Raw genomic sequence first — 24,144 nt, forward strand, 5'->3', positions numbered from 1 at the left:
CCTGTTAATTGACCTGTCATAGCTAATTGCTGCAGGGGATATGAGACTGGTGAGTGTGTGTTTAAGAAAAAGAGTTTATCTGTACGTCTGCATACTGTACTGTGCAACAACCACCCTTTGTATTTTCCTAGGCAAAGGGGAACTCGATAAGGTGATTTATTGACATGTAAAAACTAGAGATGGACCGATCCGATATTACGTATCGGTATCGGTCCGATACTGACCTAAATTACTGGATCGGATATCGGAGAAAAATAAAAAATGTAATCCGATCCATTAAATATCACGAAAGCAGCTCACAAAACTTGTGACACGCCTTAACTCACCTCAGAACGTTAGCACGTTGGAGCAGTATGCATCACGTGATAGAGCGGCTGTGGCATGCCGGACCGGTCGGTGGTCTGGATAGCATTTGGAGCTTCGCTAGCAACCCGGCATTTCATCTCCGACAAAGTTATCCCGAGAGAAGTAAAGCAAGTGTGTAAGTCCATCTCTGAATGTAAAGCATTCCTGCGTTAAGCTTAACAAACGACTGCCTCTTCTTGCTGCTACTTCAATCATGAAACTGCTTAACGATCAGCTGATCGGCTTTTCTGTTGCGAGTCCGTGTCTCTAGTTTGCTTTTGGCCCACTTTGCACCAGAAAGAGGAAACCAGCGGCTGAACAACAGCAGCACGTTTAAGCTTGATCAGCTGTTGTTAGAATTTATTTAATATTACTTTCTACACCAGGATCTTTTTCTACATAGCTGACGCTGGTAACTGTGCAGGGGCGGATCTAGCAAAGTTTAGCCAGGGGGGCCGATAGGGCATTAACAGGGAAAAGGGGGCACAAAGACATACTTTTCTTTCTTATTCTCATTTAAAATGTCTAGCTTTTAATAAATAATTATCTGACACCCAAAGTTTTAATTTGATGCAAAATGAATAGAAGTCCATTACTGTATATAGTGACTATTAAGTCTAATATATATATACTGTAAATACCCTAGTAAGCTATAGTACTTTTTCCTTTGGGAAGGTACCATCTGTGCAGTCTGCAATTTTGTTGAAGAAAGATGTTGAATCTATTTAATATTTCTTGAAAAATAATTGATTTCTGTGCATTTTTTTTCACACTGCATCAAATTAAGGTTGATTACGTCGATTAAGCATCATGAGGTGGAGCGTGAGGGGTGGTTCCCTATTTTTTATTTATTTATTTTTGTTGTTGCTGGGAGTTGGAACCCTATTAGTTAGGTTGCTTAATATTTATGCTAAGTACTCTTTAAAATACCAGAATAGGGAGGATGGTGTAGGTTTAAGTTTATTAGATTGATCAGTATTGCTGAACTATGAAATTTTTTTTTTTTGCATACAGGTATAACAGAATAGCTTTAGTGTAGTTGTTGTTTTAAACTTGAGTATGAACTTATACAAAATGCAGCAAGATATTTAAAAAACAGCTTTGTTGATTAAAAAACACTATATCGGATTCATATCGGTATCGGCAGATATCCAAATTTATGATATCGGTATCGGTATCGGACATAAAAAAGTGGTATCGTGCCATCTCTAGTAAAAACATACATGTAGATGCAGTATGCAAGGCAAAAACAATCCTAATGAGGCTGAAAGTCAGTATTTGGTATGACTACCTTGATTCTTTAATGGTGAGATGGAGGAGGCAAATCCATATTGTTCATTCGTGTTGTGCTTTTCTTTTAATCCAGGTTTGCTTTTACTGTATTTGGGACCATTGCTATACAGAGAAGCAAAGCCTTTTCAAGTCAGGTGCTTTCTACACTGAATCAAAATCTAATGGTAATTTTTCTGTGTTCATAATTAAATCATTTTTAACAAAACCACTGGCTTAAACACAGCCCAAACCATGACTGAACCTCCACCATGTTTTACATTGGCTGCAGACACTCACTGACTTGTTTTGTGTATATAATCAAGTGATACCTGTCAAGTAATTGAGTGCAGATCTTTTAACTGTTCCCATAATTAGATCTACTGTAACGGGCTAACGAGAATACTTTCACTTTACGTGATCATGTGATCCTGTTGTTTGGAAAAGGTTATCTGCTGGCCTGAGGTTAATTATCACTTTAAAAAACAGACTCAAAACAGTTTTATTCTCACAGACTTGCATTTAACTGTGTGTATGTGATTATGTGTGTGTGTTTTAACTTATATTTTACTTCTTTACAAAGCTTTTTAAAGCTTTTATCTTCTGTGTCAAGCACATTGAGTTTATGTGTAAGGAAATATGCTACATATATGCTGTACCCCTCTTGACCTCTTCACATATATTTAGTGATGATTTGAAACAACAATTTCAAATTTGAATTCATGATTCCACAAGACCTGCTGCCACTGATCTTCTGTCCAGTTCTTGAGTAATATGGCATACCTCAACTTTACTTCTATGTTTCTCTTTCTTATCAGTGGCTTCTTGATAGTAGGCCATCCACTGAGACCATTTCTGATGAGGTTTCAGTGAACAGTAGATGTCTCAGTTGAAAGGCAAGATGCACTCTCAGGTCCTGTGTTAGTTGTTTCATGGGTTTTCCTATTTCTTAAAGACTGCTATAGATAGTATTTTAGGCTTGCAACGTTTTCTTTCCTCCTCAGTTTATTCGGTTTCCTTTTTTTTTTCCTTAACAGACTACTGGTAACAAAGTGTCTAAAGGTTACAATCTAAGATTAATTATTTGCTAAGTTCTCTGTCATATGTAGACACAACACTGGGGGATCCCTCAAGCTATAGGTGCCTTTTTATGTTTGAATAATTCATAGGTCATTGTTAAGTGGAAAGAGGAACTGCTCAAGACCACTTGAAAAAGACCACAAATTAAAGAAAGTCTAGTTCCTTAAAAACAAAATATAAAGAAAGGAGGGTTGCTCAAGACTTTTGCATAGTACAGATGCCTGAATCTACACTGTATGCTTGTGATTTTATTTGTGCATAGATGTATGTAGAATGTAGACAGATATATGGAAAAAGAATGTGTGATGGGGTATTGGCAGCCTGATAGCTGAAGACTGTCCTTTTTAAATTTAAAGCCATTAGTCATCAGCCCTGAGTGAAGATATCTTAAAAACAGACCAGGACAAGAATCAAGCCAGTTACTCCACTTGCCCCAACACTCCACGAGAGAGAAAGACAAGTGGAGAGAATGGGGACTAAACAGACAGAGACAGCAAAACACACATAGCAAAACTTAATTGTCATCATTTTTGCCCTCCCTTTTTCTCACCCTCCGCTGGATTTTAAACATTCTAAAATAGACACATATACACAAACTCACAAACAAACCCATGGAGTAAGAAAAACTGGAAAAATGAGTGAGAAAGGAAACATCATGTCCAGTTAGAAAGAAGGACTGAGTCATCTAGTTTGTTCTGCCACATGCCAACAGGGAAGAACTAACTGCAAGCGCAGCTGCCAAAGAGCCGAAGGGACTTCAAGGATGTGTCAACAGACAGTGCTCAAACACGGGCGCTTCTTCTGTTATGTCTTCCAGGCTATTTTCTTCCACTATTGACTGAATGTGCACAGTTACTGTAACCCAAACTTTAAACTTCCGGTGAACTTAAACAAGAAAAGATGACTGTACAGCTGAAAGCATGAAAAATTGCACCCCTTGAACTGAACTGAGAAATAGTTCGGATAATTTTCTAATCCAGTCGAACAGACTTTTAAATGGAGTTTCATTTGAGGGTAACAGTTCTTGTATAAGCAACAATCAGAGATCGGAAATCACCAGCTAGTGTAGAAGGCCTGAGGTAGTTCTCTTGCAATTGTCTTTGTACAGTAAATTGAATTGTCACCGTCCAATCAAGTGCGTGTTCCTTTACTGAAGTACTAGGTTTCCTACTGTACAATCACAAGTTAGTATGCCAGTTCTTGTCAAACTAGTGTTTTCATGAAGAGTTTTTTGCAAATGCAAGAACATTGAGTTGGTGCTCTCTCTTTGTATCAGCTGCATTACTTTCTCTTCATGGGAGAAGTTGAAAATAAACTACCTACACTGTAACTAAGAAGCACTGTTTTGTCTGTGACACACAATTCACAATCCACCAGGCTTTTAACAGGAGGATCTTGCAACTTTAATCAAGTGCAAGTGCAAGTCCAGATGTGTGACTAATGAAAAGGAATAAAAAGTGCCCTTGACCCCCACAGGTACAAAATCTGGTGTCTTAGTTATGCCCTTTGGATTCACTCGTACCTTTAGAGGTAGAAGCCACTGTTAATCAATCCAAAGTTATTTCGAGTCATCACTTTTATCATGTGATCAGACTGGTCTCTTCCAGGCAGACAATTGTCGTATTCATAGTGCAAAAATTGTGTGAATCACATGCCGGGGCCTTCGCAGTCAGATCTGAACTACAGTATGGGAGGTTTTGTACAAACGAAAATAGCAATGAAAAAGTAATGAATATCTTTTTGAAAAATGACATTTTATTCCTCACGTGGACCTCATTGTTGGATTAATTCCAAGTTATACTGAAGCTGTTATCCTTAAAAAAAAAAAAAAAAACCCCAACAGATTTGGTCTTGTATTTCTGTCCATTTGTGTACCTCTAAAACTAAGGAAGCAATATAGGAATTAAACCAACCCAGAGGCTAAAGAAATACGCTTGCAAGCAGTCCTCAACATAAATATGCCATCCATGCAGAAGGTACTATATTAGGTTGAATGCTCATTGTATAAAAAGCACAACAGAGTTAACTACAAAAGAAACAATCACATTTTTGGTTCTGGTTCATTTACTGGCTTGTATATTTGGGACCAACACATTTGCTAGCACCAAAACAGAGCCAGTCCAGTCTATACTAAAGACCTGTTTGAAATGCCAGGATGTTTTTCTTTTGTTTTGTTTCTGGAAACAAATAAATTAAGCGTCAGTATTTATAGAAATTTATTGTATTTGATCACCACTAGCTACAGATGTTTATGTCTGTTTACTTTCATTTAGAGGTCAAAGCTGTATGCATAGCTGCACATTTATGTCATTTGGACCTTTCAAATCTGTGTGAAATCTTGCTGCCAGCCGTGAGATTAGCACATTCTTGATGAAGTGAATGATTTTCTGGTTACTACGTGAATAGGCTTGCTGCTGACATTCAGCAGAAAATGAGCCCGATGTGTAATCAAAGGTCCCCATTTATCAATAATGCCCTCAGTGCTAAAATGTCAAAATCCTGTATCCACATTTATTTAAGAAATGAAAAATGCACACAAGTCATACAAAAAGCTTGGGGTTAATTTATATGTATCATATTTTTCATTGCCTTCATTAGTACTACTTTTGGCACAAATTTGTATAACTTGATATATAATAATGTCACATTATATTGATTCCATTGGGTGTACTCTCACATTGCAGAGCATGTCCACCTGCAGTGTCGAAGCCACTGAGGGGAGGACTGACTGGATATATGACCGCTAAAAGGGGTATGAATTCTTTCCCAACACACTGCACCAACCCACTCCTAAAAGCTTAAATACTGTATTTGTTTTTATGCTAGCTGAAAGTCTCTTCCAAAACAGAAGAGAAATGAGATTATTGGATATTAGTTAACTCAAACATCAATAAATATAAAGCGATAGTGATTTTGGGAAGTAGATCTCTGGGCGGTTTAAATGTCAGTCTTTAAAATATGTTGTGAAAAATTCAAGCAGTGTTTCAAGACCAACCCTTTTTGGGAATTTCCTCATTTCCATTAATTCATGGTATACAATCCCAGTGCTGGCTTTGCGCAGTGGAGAACTTTTCTCTTGGGAAAGACACAGTAGAGAGAAAATGGCTGAGGCAGAGGGACATCCCACAGATGAAAGAGATGACAAAAAATAGATTTTTTTGTGTGTTTTGTCAAAATACAGTTAGGTCTATGATTTGTTGGACAAAGACACATCTTCTGTAGTTTTGCCTTAGTACGCCACCACAGTGGATTTTAAACTAGCCAATCAATATGTGATTGAAGTGCAGACTTTCAACTTTAGTTTTAAGGGTTTTTCAAAAGATTTCGCATTAACTGTTTAGGAATTACAGCCATCTTTATACACAGTGCCCCGTGTTCAAAGGGTTAGAATTAATTGGAAAATTGACTGACACACAGTTTTGTGCACTAGGTGAGACCTGTTTTCTTGTTATTTCATGGCAAATGAAGCAAACATAATATCTGAACTGGATTCAAAGAGTTGAATTTCTACGTCGGAGCTTTTTGACAGAATTTTAAGTATGAGAGATGTCTGTGCAAGTGAGAGAGGCCATCATTTGTCTGAAAAACCAAACAAAAAAGCGAAACAGCAACAAAAAAAACCAATCAGAGAGATAATAAATAACTTTGGGAGTGGCCAAATCAAAAATCTGGTACACTATATTAATAAAACAACGAAATACTAAGGTCTACAATCAAGAGACATCTTTGCAAATAGAAATATAGACTGGAAAAGCCACTCACGATATTAAGCATACCACATTATCGACATGTATGGCTCCTACTGGTCACTAGGTCACTAGTGTTTATTATTGATGTGACTGCTGATTCTGTAATCACCAATCCTACGAAGCAAAGAAATCAGAAAGGCCTTACCTGAAAGGGTCCACTGGGGGTAACATCAAAGAATGCTTTCTTCCAGTCTGGGCCTTGATGACCAGATTTTGTCCACATTGCTCGGTCCACAGAGGCTATGCTTCTCACTCGCAGATAAACATTGAGAGTACCTGTGAAAAAAAATCCCATGCGCAGCCACACATCCAGACAAACACAGCCACAAACATGTACAGGAATTTAGAAACACTCAGTGTCATTGTCACTCTTGCTGGTTTTATAGTTATGGTCATTACCAAACACAGATATATTCCACTGCAAAAAATTATAATAATAATAATACTAGAGCAAAGATCAGTTTGTCTTGGAAGAATGGCCAAATATTACTCCTGAAATTTGTGAAACACACTATCATCCTGTTGAGATTTGAGTCTGTCCCCCAAAATAAAACTGACTATAATAAATATTTAAACAAGATTCCGATTTCAATAGCTAAAGGTGCCGTGACTTTTGTTGCATTTTATTACCATTGTGAGGACTGTATATTTAATATAGCAAGTCTAAAACTCTACCCTTTTGTTTTACTTGCCATGGAGAAATAATCCAAATAGTGTCCATCTCTTTTTTCCCCTCTCTCTGTCTCTTTCGGGTCTCTAAAAGTAGGTGTGAGAGAATCATTCATCTTCTTAATGATCCCCAGCCAGCTCCTAATTGGAACATTAACCAACCACGAGTCTCTTAAACAAATTTGCAAGCAGGAGGCATGCTATGCTATACTATATTTGTGTGTGTGTGTGTATACGTACTTATAGACTTATGCTTACACAATGGAATCAATCATTGTTTTGTGAAACTATAAGCCTATATTCTTTAAATCCTGGAAAAATCACCAGGCTGGCAGCACTAAGCATCATACTTTGTCACAGGAGATTTGTGATACTAGGGGAAGGATCCAACTGAGCAGTTAAGCAACATGTTTCAACTGTCTGTGGGCACCGAGGGAAGCAGTGTTATCGGACTGTCAATCCAGTCTTCACCTTAACCCTACATATTTTAGCACTGTGAAAATGTCAAATAAAACAAAAGACGCTGTTTAATTAAACATTTCTGGCACATTTACACAGATTTAAAGATTTGTTTGGCAAGTGGCAGATGGCTGTTTTGATTCCAGTTGATAACAGGAAGGGCATCTCATTTAAAAAAAAAAATCCAGACATGTGGAGGTGCTGTAGTGATCGTTGTGACAAGGGAGGAGGGGAAAGTAGCTTTAGTGGAAGCCAAATTGATAACAGCTACAGCCAGTAGCTAGTCAATATATATTGAGAACCACCAATACCTCCAGCAAACCACTAACCAAACATGACTCCAATCAAAGAACATCTTGTTCTTATTGAGTTTTTAGATTCTGTGTGAATTACATAAAATAATATGCCATATTTAGTTGCTTTTGAAAGCCATGATTCTTTTGCTGCCTTTGAATCAGTAAAGCTGTTTTCCCATGGTTGTGATCATTATAAGGAAAGTCTAGTCTCCGCTAGAGATGAGCAGTAACGCGTTACCAATTACTATTTTCAAGTAACGAGTAAAGTAAGGGATTACTATTGCAAAAAAGTAATGAAATTACTGTTACTTTCCCCATACTTTGCCTTACTGCATTACTAAACCGTGATTTTGTTTGTGAGAGTGTCTCATGACAATGACGTACGAGTGTGTGACGTCTGTGGCAGCAACAGACGTGCGTAGTAGATCAACAATGGATAATATAGAGTGTGAGAGAGAGTACGACCATGCAGCATTTAAAGCTTGGAAGTCCTGACATTACTTTAGTCCGTGAAAAGTGGCAAAAACATTAGCGCCCACTGTACACTCTGCACGGGAAGGAAACTTCGTTCTACAGTGAAAAATTAAAATTAAAATCTGAGCAAGCACCTAACAAGCTGCCACAGGAATGTGAAATTCACAGAGAAACCCCTGGATCCCCCTACTGACATGACCACTGCAGCACCGGGCAAATCTCCACCCACTCCTGCTAAACAGGTGAAAATAGACTTAAGAGTGACAGGGCTTTGTGCTGCTGAATCTTTGATTTTATTTATGTTTTGATGTGTTTTACTTGCATCTATTTGAAAGAGTGAGTGTAAACACAAAAAAAGTATTTTATTTTATATGCTGATATATGCACAAAAAAGGTTTAAATGTTAAACTAATTTCTTCGAGTCAAAGACTGTTGCATAATTAAATTTTTGCTTGATGCAATTTGCATAAAGTTAAAAGATTAAAACCAATAAAAAAAATTTTAAAAAGAGACTTTTTCATTTGATTCAATTGTATATGATGGATTATGCAGGAAAAAATGGGATTAGGCTGAAAAATATGGAGTTAAATCAGGGCCATAATGTTTGTGTAGTTAAAAGAAAAATTTGAAATCAAAAATATGTAAACTGAAAGCAAAAGTCACATTTTTCGAGTGAACTTTTTAAAAGAAAGAGTTGGATTTAAAATAAAATCAAACGTTTTGAATATTTGTATTAACTGAAAACCCAATGGTTCTTTTATCTATTTCTCTGAGTAGACTTTATTTAAAAATTTTCAGTAATCTTTTTTTCATTATTATTATTTTTAAAAAATCTATTCAGTCTCAGATTACATTTTTTCAGATTCAGATCTTTTAAATTAATGTACAAAAAAAATTCTTCAGGTTCGGATTTTTCTCTCAGCTTCAATTTTTTTTTTTCACTTTCAAATCTCTATTTTTCAGTTGCAGACTTTTGGCCCTGTTCTGGCCTGGTGGGCGTGGCTACACAGAGAGGGGCGGGGAATCATGAGTGACAGCAGACCGCTGCAGGCTCAAGATGGTCCATTTTTCATGTTGCCTTCAGGAAACCTGGATATGAACATAATTTATCAAACACCTCCTGCACTGTATTATTTGATAATGTTTAGAAAACATGTCATGCATAACTGCTAAAAGTCAGTTACTAAAGCTCTTTCAAGCAGTAATGTGTACAAATTACGCCGTAACTGATCAATGTCTTAACCAAGACAAGAACTAACAGACTTAAAAACTCCTTTGTCCCACACGCCATCAAACTGTTTAACTCCTCTCTGGAGGGGAGAGGGAGGGGAAACAGGAGGACAAAGGAGGGGGGAACAACTAAGCTGCAGTGCCTCTTCACCTCACTGTACAATACCTTGTGCAATACTTTTTGTAAATAGTCAACAGTGCAATAGACTCAATACTTGAAATGTGCAATTCACTTGTATTTTTATTTTTTATTCCTATTTATTCTATTTATCCCCTTTGTATATTTTATTTATATTTGTCTCTGTATTTATATATGTGTGTGTGTGTGTGTGTGTATATATATATATATATATATATAACAATTCTGTAACTGTAACTTCGGTCGTTGCTGTGCTTTTTGGAAGTCGAATTTCCCAGAGGAACCCACCCGAGGGATTAATAAAGTTCTATCTTATCTTATCTTATCTTATCTTATCTTATGAGACGTTTTCCCAGCCACTACGTGAGAAGTGGTCATTTCCCATGCTCTCAAAGTAGCGCGCATTGTATCGGGTGGGGGCTGCTGTTAACTTGTCCCTCAGTGAACGATGGCGTCGTCTTCCAACAACACTGCTGGCGCGAACAATCAGGTGAGTTTTTAAGTTTGGAACAATTACACTGCAGTCTGTGAATACTACGAATTTAAGAAGTGGCTATTGTTACGGTTAATTTTTCGGCTATTCTGTTTTTTTATTTTATAACGTTTTTTGCTGAAATGCTAGCTCAACAGAACCAGATAATGGATGGATGAGAGTCTTGCAATAAATTGCTGTAGCGCAGGTGATGAAGACTGCATCCCAAGCCCGATTAGTTATGGAGTCTTTTAAAATGTTTTCCATATTTTTGGGGAAGGATCAAATTGTTAATATTACTTTACCTTTCGAAGTAAGTTTCAGCCGAAAATGATAGCGAGGCGTTTCTGTTGAGCTAGCAAAAAACGTTATAAAATAAAAAAACAGAATAGCCGAAAAATTAACCGTAACAATAGCCACTTCTTAAATTCGTAGTATTCACAGACTGCAGTGTAATTGTTCCAAACTTAAAAACTCACCTGATTGTTCGCGCCAGCAGTGTTGTTGGAAGACGACGCCATCGTTCACTGAGGGACAAGTTAACAGCAGCCCCCACCCGATACAATCCGCGCTACTTTGAGAGCATGGGAAATGACCACTTCTCACGTAGTGGCTGGGAAAATGTCTCATAATTGATCAGTTACGGCGTAATTTGTACACATTACTGCTTGAAAGAGCTTTAGTAACTGACTTTTAGCAGTTATGCATGACATGTTTTCTAAACATTATCAAATAATACAGTGCAGGAGGTGTTTGATAAATTATGTTCATTCCCAGGTTTCCTGAAGGCAACATGAAAAATGGACCATCTTGAGCCTGCAGCGGTCTGCTGTCACTCATGATTCCCCGCCCCTCTCTGTGTAGCCACGCCCACCAGGCCAAAACAGGGCCAAAAGTCTGTAACTGAAAAATAGAGATTTGAAAGTGAAAAAAAAAATTGAAGCTGAGAGAAAAATCCGAACCTGAAGAATTTTTTTTGTACATTAATTTAAAAGATCTGAATCTGAAAAAATGTAATCTGAGACTGAATAGATTTTTTAAAAATAATAATAATGAAAAAAAGATTACTGAAAAATTTTAAATAAAGTTTACTCAGAGAAATTATAGATAAAAGAACCATTGAGTTTTCAGTTAATACAAATATTCAAAACGTTTGATTTTATTTTAAATCCAACTCTTTCTTTTTCAAAGTTCACTTGAAAAATGTGACTTTTGCTTTCAGTTTACATATTTTTGATTTCAAATTTTTCTTTTAACTACACAAACATTATGGCCCTGATTTAACTCCATAGCTGAAAGGTCTGTTGCTTTATTACATATTCAGGTTGTGTATCATGTTTTTAAAAAGTGACTCAGTAATAAGTAAGTAATTACTTTTAAAAATAACCAATCAGTAAAGTAATGGCATTACTTTCTTGGAGAAATAATCAGTAATTAGTAACTAAATACTATTTTCAAGTAACTTGACCAACACCGTTCTCCACAGTGAAAATGCAAACGTAAAACAGATTTTACCTTTTTTATGTAACTGTGGGAAAAAGAATAAGATCACATATACCAAAATGTCTAAAATCATTTTTTTAACACTGAGTATATTTTGCATGGTTTTGTAAAGTCTGGATCTCAGTAAAAATAATGATCTGATAGCGTTGGAACAGCTATATTACTACATTAAAAACATTACAGGTTACTTGCTCTTCTATGAGGTGAAATCTAACAGATAGGTTTTTCAGTGTTCTACAAGGTTTTCCAACTGGAACTTAAATTTCATTTTCAAGAAGTGAACAAACATTAAATGTTAGAAAATATTTACCTCCCAAAGTTCAAAAAAGCAGCATTTCTGCAAGCAAGACCTAATCTTGATGTATAGTATTACCTTTTAACCCAATCTCTTAATGTAACACTACATTAACACTACTCATAGTTCCTTTCTTCTCTCTTTCTCCTCTTACCACCATCACCACCTACACACACACACAGCCAAACAAGTGTTTGCGGACTCTGATAAGCAGTCTATTGATTGGACTGAGGTAAGACAGTATATGCTGGTGAGAGTGTCAGGCAAGCAGAGGAGAAGGCACAGCTCTATCAAGGCTACTTGTCTGTGGAATCATGATTGGGGAAGACAGAGCAGAGATACACAGACCCACACACAGACGGGCATGCACTGCGATACTTGAAATCAAATGAGTTGTTTTTGTTTTGATATCTGAAAGGCCTACATTGGGTTCTCATCTCCCCCCATCCCTCATCTCATCCTAAATAAGGCTCATGGCCTGTCTGGTATGCTTCTGCTGCTGGTTTGCTTTGAAAGCAATGCTGAAGAGTCCAGAGTAAACTGAAGCTTGTAGCCTCTGTCACCAAAGGGCAATACTATTCAGTGTTTTTAGTAAATGCCTGAATCCTTTTTTAAATCTTTGCCATGCAGAGGCTGGTTCTGATGCTTTCCTGAAGATAGGGACCTAAACCTATCAAGTGAGAGACAGACATAAAAAGCATCTAGAAAACCTGTGTATAATTAAAAAGAAAGTTGTGTGTGCAAAATACTATGCTAACATTTATATCGCCAAAGTGATTTAAAGTGTAATAAAACTTTTTCAAACAGCATACAGGAACTAATTGTCTTCAATCACTCTGGAGTGAAAATAATCCAGTAATTCCAAGTAAGCTTGCCAATGGCATTGCAAACCTGAGCCATAAAAAATACTACCCAATGCCAAACAGAACTAATTAAATGTTGTTTATTGTTGCTGCCAGCAAGCCCACAGATAAACATATTAAGGTGAAAAGAAAAACACATCACCTGGGGAGGTCTTTATTTGTGCTGCCCTATTGCAAACCTGCAATCCAAAGTGAGGAAAGGGCATTATTCTTTCTGCCCTCATTTTATTTTGCAAAATCTTTGAAAGGTGCCTTTACCTCTTTTAAACTCTCAAACTCTTAGGATTGCAAACAAGCAAACTATATGTGGGCTAGAAAAGAGCAGCATTTCAACATCTTGTCTGAAAATTGTGTGGCGTCAAAGTGCCCAAATGCTTTCAATATATACAACCTTTTAACACTTTTAGCACACTATGTATCAAGTACATTAAAACTGGCTAGCACTACAGCATGCTCTCACTATTTCTGGACATCAACAGGCTCTCTAAGGCTCTCTATTTTCTGTGCTTAATTTTTCTCAGTATTTTTCTTACCATTCACTTTGGTCTCAGTCTCATCATTAACCATCTCCCTTTTTCAAAAGGTTGGCCAGCCCTCATCCTCCCCTCACTTGTCTTGTCTCATCTCTCACTGACCCCCTGTCTTATCCTCATCTAGTCTCTTTCCATCATTAAGAGGCACACTGTGTCTCCCTAGCAAAACTGTTAGCTCTGCCAAGGTAAGGCAATTAAAGCAACAACAAATTGGACAGACTGGGATGAACAGCACTGGAAATTGAGAGAGGGCTTGCAGCGGTGGTAACACAATGTGCTAATCATATGCAAACATAGTGCAACTGATGTTTCACTGTCTCATTACAAAACATCGAAAATACCTTTGACCAAACTACCCAATAAGAAATGAAGTGCTCCAGTATCTCTTATAAATCTGCCACCTATAAACAGCCATTACATATTATAGTAACAGTCAGGCCACCTCTATTTTAAGCAGAGACATTTTGAGTAGTAGCCATTTTTTGGCTCATTCTTTCTGATCTATTAAGGTTTCTCTCTTTACTGCAAAAGCCTGAATAACCTGACGGAAACATTTCTACTCTATTGTTAGCATGCCATTGAAATATTTGTGCGTGCAAAGCTATTTCTCTGTGGTAGATGTGCCCAAATCTTTGTCTTAATAAACTGCCTCTCATTTCTGAACTTGAATATGCTTAACTATTACATTATCACACTTGGTTACACACACACACACACACAATACACTGTGCCCTTTTAAACCAAACACATCCTAAGGAGACAGGGAGGTCAGCAGGTAACAAATGCTAGATTAAAGCATGTATGCTTGGGCTATGGACACATAAATCAATATTGTGTGTGTGTGTTTGTGGATAAATGTAGGTGTGCCTCTATGTATTTGCTAGGTTTGCCATTTTCCCCCTTTTTTAAAAGAACACATTCGCACGTGCGTGCATGTGTGTGTCTTTGTGTGTGCACAAAAGTGTAAGAGTGTGCATGCAGGTGTGTAGGGCTCCTAGATGTATGCATTCTAGCTGTGTGACAGAGCATATTATGATGAACAACTCGCCCAAGTGACTGATTGTGTCTCGCCACTGCCATAAATCACACACCCACTGCCCCCTTCAACCACCTCTAAACACACAAAACACACACACACACACACACACAAACTGAGACCCAAGAAGCCACATACAAACAGAACTTTTGTAGCATCCTACGTCCCACCCTCGTCCCGGTCTTTCCATTCCACCTCTCACCCACATATACACACGCACTCACGTACACACTCTCTCACACAGACCTACAATTTTCTGTCTGACACGCTCTGCAAGCAAGGTTCAAGCATAGGGTTCAGCTTTTGACAGAGGCAAGAGCGATATGAGAACCCCGATAGCAGAGAGCACCAGTACACTGTTCCCTGTATACCCATGTGCGCCATTGTGCTCTCATATGAGAGGAGATAATAATGTTTGTGTATGTGTATATGTTTGTGCGAGCATTATTCTTCTTTCTGCGACTTACCAATGTGTTTGCCCTTCATGTGATAGTAGAAGGAGACGCAGTATGGGACTCTTCCTTTGGGGCCCTTGCTTGAGGTAATATTAAAAAGTGGCGATAGAAGAAGAGCCTTGTCACCCTGAGTACGTGGGCGTGATGCTTCAATGTACATGTAGTAGCCTAGAGTCAACAAAAAAGATAAAGAGTAGAAATATTAATAATAATAATAAAAGGCTAATAAAACCCTCTAATGTAAATTATAGACTGTAGGTATTGGGATAACAACACATTTTTGGGAGGTTTGTGGTAACATAATGGGTCATAAGCTACTGCCAAGTTTCTGCTTTATTTTCTATGTGATAAAAATATCTTAACACATTTAATCACATGTTCCACAAGTAAATTAGACAAACTGAGGAAAAACAATCTAATTTTTTTCTTGGTCTTCCAAGTTGTTTGACATTTCATACACCTCCTCAAGTCCTAATGTTAACTTCAAACTCTAAATCAGCTTTGAGAGTTGAACATTTTAATGCATGAAATGATGTCAGAATAAAATATCTTCCACAGCAGTCCTTTATACAGGGAGTGCAGAATTATTAGGCAAATAAGTATTTTGTCCACATCATCCTCTTCATGCATGTTGTCTTACTCCAAGCTGTATAGGCTTGAAAGCCTACTACCAATTAAGCATATTAGGTGATGTGCATCTCTGTAATGAGAAGGGGTGTGGTCTAATGACATCAACACGCTATATCAGGTGTGCATAATTATTAGGCAACGTCCTTTCCTTTGGCAAAATGGGTCAAAAGAAGGACTTGACAGGCTCAGAAAAGTCAAAAATAGTGAGATATCTTGCAGAGGGATGCAGCAGTCTCAAAATTGCAAAGCTTCTGAAGCGTGATCATCGAACAATCAAGCGTTTCATTCAAATTAGTCAACAGGGTCGCAAGAAGCGTGTGGAAAAACCAAGGCGCAAAATAACTGCCCATGAACTGAGAAAAGTCAAGCGTGCAGCTGCCAAGATGCCACTTGCCACCAGTTTGGCCATATTTCAGAGCTGCAACATCACTGGAGTGCCCAAAAGCACAAGGTGTGCAATACTCAGAGACATGGCCAAGGTAAGAAAGGCTGAAAGACGACCACCACTGAACTAGACACACAAGCTGAAACGTCAAGACTGGGCCAAGAAATATCTCAAGACTGATTTTTCTAAGGTTTTATGGACTGATGAAATGAGAGTGAGTCTTGATGGGCCAGATGGATGGGCCCGTGGCTGGATTGGTAAAGGGCAGAGAGCTCCAGTCCGACTCAGACGCCAGCAAGGTGGAGGTGGAGTACTGGTTTGGGCTGGTATCATCAAAGATGAGCTTGTGGGGCCTTTTCGGGTTGAGGATGGAGTCAAGCTCAACTCTCAGTCCTACTGCCAGTTTCTGGAAGACACCTTCTTCAAGCAGTGGTACAGGAAGAAGTCTGCATCCTTCAAGAAAAACATGATTTTCATGCAGGACAATGCTCCATCACACGCGTCCAAGTACTCCACAGCGTGGCTGGCAAGAAAGGGTATAAAAGAAGAAAAACTAATGACATGGCCACCTTGTTCACCTGATCTGAACCCCATTGAGAACCTGTGGTCCATCATCAAATGTGAGATTTACAAGGAGGGAAAACAGTACACCTCTCTGAACAGTGTCTGGGAGGCTGTGGTTGCTGCTGCACGCAATGTTGATGGTGAACAGATCAAAACACTGACAGAATCCATGGATGGCAGGCTTTTGAGTGTCCTTGCAAAGAAAGGTGGCTATATTGGTCGCTGATTTGTTTTTGTTTTGTTTTTGAGTGTCAGAAATGTATATTTGTGAATGTGGAGATGTTATATTGGTGTCACTGGTAAAAATAAATAATTGAAATGGGTATATATTTGTTTTTTGTTAAGTTGCCTAATAATTATGCACAGTAATAGTCACCTGCACACACAGATATCCCCCTAAAATAGCTAAAACTAAAAACAAACTAAAAACTACTTCCAAAAACATTCAGCTTTGATATTAATGAGTTTTTTGGGTTCATTGAGAACATGGTTGTTGTTCAATAATAAAATTATTCCTCAAAAATACAACTTGCCTAATAATTCTGCACTCCCTGTATGTCAATGTAGAACTACTCACTCTAAAGTTGAGACCTGACACTAATGTATTATCCCATATTTTATTTATAATTGCCGTGAAACACAACAGTGCGTGTACAACAACAACAACAACAGCAAAAAAGCACATTGTCTGAAGATGAATGATCTTGACTGTACATACACATTTGTTTTGTTTCTGTGCCTTTGAATTTACACTTCCACATTACATTTGTATTTCAGTTTAGATGAGTCATAGTTTTCTCACCCTCCTTTGTTCCACTGCGGTCAGTGTCTGGCCCAGTGTTCGCAGACCGCTTGGGATTCTGCGTCAGGTGATTTTGTCTCGTCCAGTCAAAGATATCACTCCGGTCTTGAGAGAAGCCACATATGCGCTCATCTTCAAAGCCACACACATGGTCTGAGGTGTGTGTGTTGTTACAAAAAAAAGAAGATAGAAAAACACATTAAATCACTGACATGTCAAGTGGGTGACATTACAAACTGTAGATGACATACAAGGCTGTTTCTTTTTTTTTTTTCACCCACCTTCCCCAGGAAACAAATGGCAACATCTATAAAGGTCTATAATGACCTCTGCAATGTGCACTTCAAACCAGACAGCTAGGCAATTACTGACAAAGTGATAGGCACCACGTAGGAGGCACTGGTATACATATTATGTATAATTGAAAGTATGACTCTTACATTCTCAGACTAAAACTGTGTAAAACGATTAAAAAAAGGAAATTAAAAATACCTGGAATAATGAATTGCACTAAAGTAGGCATTAGATTCAAGTCTTCTCCTTTGTATTGACTGTGCAATTCAGTGAAAAAATGCTCACCTGATATTGTATAACACTACTACTCATCATGAAAATAAAAGCAGTATTAAATATTTAGTCATCCAGACATATGGCAATTACAAATGTTGTAAAATTTGTGGCTGTTCATCTAATTCTGTAGTTTTAAATAGCAGTGAGAGTCAAATACAATGTGCCAGTTTGGAAACTTAAAGGCTAAAGACAGGTTCTAGCAAAGTTCGTTGAATATGCAAAGTTCATATTGTTAGTGTACTAACGACTGCTTTGATTTATGTTTAAAATCAAACCAACAAAACAAGAAAACACTGGCATGTAGGGAATATACCATAATACTGACTCATTTTCAAAATAAAACTGCAGACGGGTGGTACAAGTGTATATGCCTCTGCTCTTATACATACTGTTGGGAGTGCTATGGTTCACCACACATTCATGGTACAGTTTGACATGCCTCAAACTGACCTTGTAAAGTGCAAGAAAGATTGAGACCAAGATTTTATTAAATCTATCTTGAACTGTGTGATATGAAAAAAACAAATGTTGTTGGACCAAAACACATTGTTGGAGCTTCACCTCAGCACACCTACACAGTTAATGTTAAATCAATCAACCAATATGTGATTGAAGTGCAGACATTCAGCTTTAATTCAAGTGGTTTTACAAAAAAAAAAAAAAAAAAAACTAACAGGATTGTTTTTAATGCTTGGACGAAAATCCTTTCCTTTTCTCCCACAAGATGCTCTGCTAGGCCTTTACTGTAGCCACCTTCAGTTGCTTCTTGATTGTCGGTCATTCTGAATTCAATTTTGTATTTAATAATGAAGAAGTATGCTCTATTGGGTCCATCACGTGACTGCCCAATTTCTTTGCCTTGAGAAAGTAGTTTTCACATTATGCTTTGGGTCATTATCCATTTGCACTGAAGCATTATCGGGTCAGTTCTGCAGCATTTCGCTGAATCTGAGCAGAGAATATAGCCCTGCACACTTAAGAATTCATTCTGCTCCTTTTGTCAGCAGTCACATCATCAATAAAGACTAGTGTCCTGGTTCCACTGGCAGCCATACATGCCCTAACCTATGTCCGCTGCCTCCAACATGTTTGATGGATACTGTGGTATGCTTCTGATCATGAGTCGTTTTTCTCCTTTTCCATACTTTTCTCTTCACCATCCTTCTGGTACAAATTTGTAATTAGTCCAAAGAATTATTTTTTTTCGGCAGGCTCTTTTATGTGTTTTCCTTGTTGTAAACCATCTTATTTCCACTCCTGAAAATGTCTCTGATTTATAAACCTTGACAATAATATGTGTAACTCTTGAAAGTGTTCTTGAGTTGGTTGAATGTTTTTTTTTAACCATATAAATTCTGTCATCACACTTTGGAACTGTCTTCTGTGGTCTTTCAGGCTTTTTGCTTTTGCTGAGCTGGTACCACAATCTGGTACAATCTTGAAAAGAACGTACCAGATTGTGATATTGGCTACTCCAATAAAGTTAATTTTTACTATGCCTCTAATAGATTTATTTTGCTTTATGTTTTGTTTTGTTTTTTTAGCCAAATGATTCCATCCCTCACATGTGCTCTCTTTGGGTCTTATAATTAAAATGACTGTAAAAAGCTCTAAAATACAAATTAAATATTTGATTAAAGTCAAATATGATGTGTCCTTTATTAAAAACGACCATAACACTACGTGTCAGTCAACTGTTGAATTAAAGCTGCTACAGAGTTATGCAATTTCATTTTGACTGTTTTGTTTTTATTTCAGTTTTGATTCAGTAGATTCATTTAGTTTTAGTCATTTTAATTATTACTGAATGGAGCCTGCATATGTCAGAGGCAAAGATTTTGAAAAATCAGTACAGCTATTGTAATAAAAAGCAGCACTTTTTGAAAGCAGTTGATTCGCAGTCTTTTTGACATCCAAAATCTCAGTAAACGCACCCATCACAGCCTCATGTGGTAAGTTGTAATATCATTTTTACCAAACTAGCAGATTCTAAAACTGAGGCTATTTCCTCTGTATTTTCATTTTATTTTTGGTAGTTTTTTCACAAAATCATTTCCGCCAGCTTTAATTTTCTTAATAAGTTTTTATTTTATTTAACTAAAATGTTTTTTGCACATTTAGTTTTAGTTATTAGTTTAGTTTTAGTTAACTATAACAACCTTGGTCTGCACTTTATTCGAATATTGATTATCCATCCATCCATCCATCTTCATCCGCTTATCCGAGGTCGGGTCGCGGGGGTAGCAGCCTAAGCAAAGAGGTCCAGACCTCCCTCTCCCCAGCCACCTCCTCCAGCTTGTCCGGGGGAATACCAAGGCGTTCCCAGGCCAGCCGAGAGATATAATCTCTCCAGCGTGTCCTGGGTCTGCCCCGGGGCCTCCTCCCGGTGGGACATGCCTGGAACACCTCGCCCAGGAGGCGCCCAGGGGGCATCCTTGCCAGATGCCCGAACCACCTCAGCTGGCTCCTTTCGATGTGGAGCAGCAGCGGCTCTACTCTGAGCCCCTCCCGGATGGCCGAACCTCTCACCCTATCTCTAAGGGAGAGGCCAGCCACCCTTCGGAGGAGGCTCATTTCCGCCGCTTGTATCCGCGATCTCGTTCTTTCGGTCACTACCCACAGCTCGTGGCCATAGGTGAGGGTAGGGACGTAGATCGACCGGTAAATTGAGAGCTTCGCTTTTACACTCAGCTCCCTCTTCACCACGACTGACCGGTGCAGCGTCCGCATTACTGCAGCCGCAGCCCCAATCCGTCTGTCGATCTCCAGCTCCCTTCTCCCATCACTCGCGAACAAGACCCCGAGATACTTGAACTCCTCCACTTGGGGCAGGAACTCATCCCCGACCCGGAGTGGGCACTCCACCCTTTTCCGGCTGAGAACCATGGCCTCAGATTTGGAGGTGCTGATCCTCATTCCCGCTGCGTTACACTCGGCTGCGAACCGCTCCAGTGCGAGCTGGAGGCCCTCACCCGATGAAGCCAACAGAACCACATCATCCGCAAAAATCAGAGATGAGATTCTGAGGCCACCAAAGCGAAAGCCCTCCGCCACTTGGCTGCGCCTAGAAATCCTGTCCATAAAAATTATGAACAGAACCGGAGACAAAGGGCAGCCCTGGCGGAGCCCATCACCCACCGGGAACGAGTCCGACTTATTGCCGGCAATGCGAACCAAGCTCTTGCAACGGTTGTATAGGGATTGAATGGCCCGTAGCAATGGGCCAGACACCCCATACTCGCGCAACACCTCCCACAGGACGCCCCGAGGGACACGGTCGAATGCCTTCTCCAGGTCCACAAAACACATGTAGACTGGTTGGGCAAACTCCCATGCACCCTCAAGTATCCTCGAGAGGACAAAGAGCTGGTCCAGTGTTCCGCGACCAGGACGAAAACCGCATTGTTCCTCCTGTATCCGAGGTTCGACTAGCGGACGAACCCTCCTCTCCAGCACCCTGGCATAGACTTTCCCGGGGAGGCTGAGGAGTGTGATCCCCCTGTAGTTGGAACACACCCTCCGGTCCCCCTTCTTGAAGATGGGGACCACCACCCCGGTCTGCCAGTCCACAGGTACTGCCCCTGATCTCCACGCAACATTGCAGAGACGTGTCAACCAAGACAGCCCTACAACGTCCAGAGCCTTCAGGAACTCGGGGCGGACCTCATCGACACCAGGGGCTCTGCCACCAAGGAGTTGTTTAACTGCCTCAGTGACCTCGCCCCCGGAAATTGGTGGGTCACACCCCTCATCCCCAGACTCTGCTTCCTCCCCGGAAGACGTGTCAGTGGGATTAAGGAGGTCCTCGAAGTATTCCTTCCACCGCCCGACAATTTTCTCAGTCGACGTCAACAGCGCTCCGCCAGCACTATACACAGTGCAGGTAGAGCACCGCTTTCCCCTCCTGAGACGCCTGACGGTTTGCCAGAATCTCTTCGAGGCAGTCCGAAAGTCTTTTTCCATGGCCTCTCCGAACTCCTCCCACACCCGAGTTTTTGCTTCAGCCACTGCCCGAGCCGCATTCCGCTTGGCCTGTCGATACCTGTCGGCTGCCTCCGGAGTCCCACAGGCTAACCAAGCCCGATAGGCCTCCTTCTTCAGCCTGGTGGCTCCCTTCACCTCTGGTGTCCACCATTTGGTTCGGGGATTACCACCACGGCAGGCACCAACCACCTTGCGGCCGCAGCTCAATGCAGCAGCTTCGGCAATGGAGACGCTGAACATGGTCCATTCGGACTCAATGTCCCCAGTCTCCCTCGGAATGCTGTTGAAGCTCTGCCGGAGGTGCGCGTTGAAGATCTCGCGGACTGGGGCCTCTGCTAGACGTTCCCAGCACACCCTCACTACGCGTTTAGGTGCACCAGGTCTGTCCAGCGTCCTCCCCCGCCACCTGATCCAACTCACCACCAGGTGGTGATCAGTTGACAGCTCAGCCCCTCTCTTCACCCGAGTGTCCAGAACATATGGTCGCAGGTCTGGTGATACGATTACAAAATCGATCATCGACCTACGGCCTAGAGCATCCTGGTGCCACGTGCACTTATGGACACTCTTATGTTCGAACAGGGTGTTCGTTATGGCCAAACTGTGATTAGCACAGAAGTCCAATAACAAAGCACCGCTCGGGTTCAGATCAGGGAGGCCGTTCCTCCCAATCACGCCCCTCCAGGTCTCGCTGTCGTTACCCACGTGAGCATTGAAGTCTCCCAGCAGGACAACAGAGTCTCCAGGTGGAGCACCTTCCAGCACCCCCCCCAGGGACTCTAAGAAGGCTGGGTACTCCGAACTGCCACTCGGCGCATAAGCGCAGATGACAGTCAGGACCCGTTCCCCGACCCTAAGGCGCAGGGAACAAACCCTCTCGTCCACCGGGAGAAACCCCAACGTACCGGCAGCAAGCCGAGGGGATATAAGAATACCCACCCCAGCCCGCCGCCTCTCACCAGGGGCAACTCCAGACTGAGACAGAGTCCAGCCCCTCTCCAGGAGACTGGTTCCAGAGCCCAGACAATGCGTAGAGGTGAGCCCAACTATATCTAGCCGGTACCTCTCAACCTCACGCACCAACTCAGGCTCCTTCCCCACCAGAGAGGTGACATTCCATGTCCCTATTGCCAGTCTTGGCAGCCGGGGGTCGGTCCGCCAGGGCCTCCGCTCCTGGCCGCCACCCGGCTCACAATGCACCCGACCCCTATGGCGCCTCCTGCGGGTGGTGGGCCTGCGGGAGGATGGGCCCATGTCTCCTCTTCGGGCTGTGCCCGGCCGGGCCCCATGGACTAAGGCCCGGCCACCAGACGCTCGCCCTCGGGCACCCTCCCCGGGCCTGGCTCCAGGGCGGGGCCCCGGTAACCCTATCCCGGGCAGGGTAAACTGTTCCCTCGATATTCTTTTCATGGGGGTCTTCTGAATCGCTCTTTGTCTGGTCCCTCACCCAGGACCAGTTTGCCATGGGAGACCCTACCAGGGGGCAAAAGCCCCCAGACAACATAGCCCCTGGGATCCCTGGGACACACAAACCCCTCCACCACGATAAGGTAGCGATTCAAGGAGGAGCGAATATTGATTATTTGATTAAAAATCCACTGTGCAAGTGTGTAACGGCAAAACTGCAATTTCTTTGTTCGACATATTTTGGACCTGACAGTAGAAGTACGAGTCTACCTTTCTTGTTTTTGAGTGCTCCTACTGGCTGTTGACACCTTGTGAATATAATCTATAAACACAATTAGGTAAAAGCTTTAATGAGATGCAGTTTCCCTGAACATTTAATCTTCTCTGAGCTATGTGATTCTTTTAATGTTTTCCCATTAATATGCTTTGAGAGACACTTTGATACTGTCACATAGATCATTAAGGACAAAAAAGATATTTTGAAGAACACCCCGAGTTTTGTCGTCGTTGATGTTAATGTCTCTTGTTAAGCAAGATAAAGAGCCTTCTTTCCGTGGTGTAGTCACCTTCATTAGCCCATCTGGAGAGCAATTATCAGAGACTCACTAAACAAATGAAAATTGAGCCAAGAGAGTATAACAACAGCCATCTAAAACCGTCCAAGCTGACAGCATCAGTGAAAGCTTCCCGGACACACACAGTCCGCTGCAGATGCATATGGCTTGTGCTCCCCAAGAGGACGGCGTATGTGTGCCTCTTTGTTTCAGGGAGCTAATCTATTACTATTCACACCCTGCTCTAGTACATGCGCTCCTTTCAATTTACACTGTTGTTCTCGCAGTCTGTTCCAATCTGCTGTTGTTTTAATTGCCTCACCCTGATGGAGCCAACTGACACTCCTGCCAGAAAAATGCTGCGTGTCTCTTAATGAAGAA

At 40.6% G+C, this 24,144-nt stretch overlaps 1 protein-coding gene across 2 annotated transcripts in view; it reads right to left on the bottom strand.

Moving 5' to 3' along the window:
• Nucleotides 1–24,144, bottom strand: part of mdga1 (MAM domain containing glycosylphosphatidylinositol anchor 1) — a 208,754-nt gene that overhangs the window by 29,248 nt on the left and 155,362 nt on the right. For both annotated transcript variants that reach the window (XM_085451770.1, XM_085451760.1), the window contains exons 14-16: nt 17,249–17,401; nt 14,880–15,035; nt 6,589–6,719 (exon numbers count right to left, since the gene is read on the bottom strand). In XM_085451770.1, the coding sequence (XP_085307896.1) occupies nt 6,589–6,719; nt 14,880–15,035; nt 17,249–17,401 (440 nt within the window). The remainder of the gene's footprint in view (nt 1–6,588; nt 6,720–14,879; nt 15,036–17,248; nt 17,402–24,144) is intronic.

Source organism: Copadichromis virginalis, linkage group LG1 (genome assembly GCF_057382275.1).
Source record: "Copadichromis virginalis isolate Kocher_CV1m ecotype Utaka linkage group LG1, C_Virginalis_male_GT1.1, whole genome shotgun sequence".
NCBI classification, from domain to species: domain Eukaryota; kingdom Metazoa; phylum Chordata; class Actinopteri; order Cichliformes; family Cichlidae; genus Copadichromis; species Copadichromis virginalis.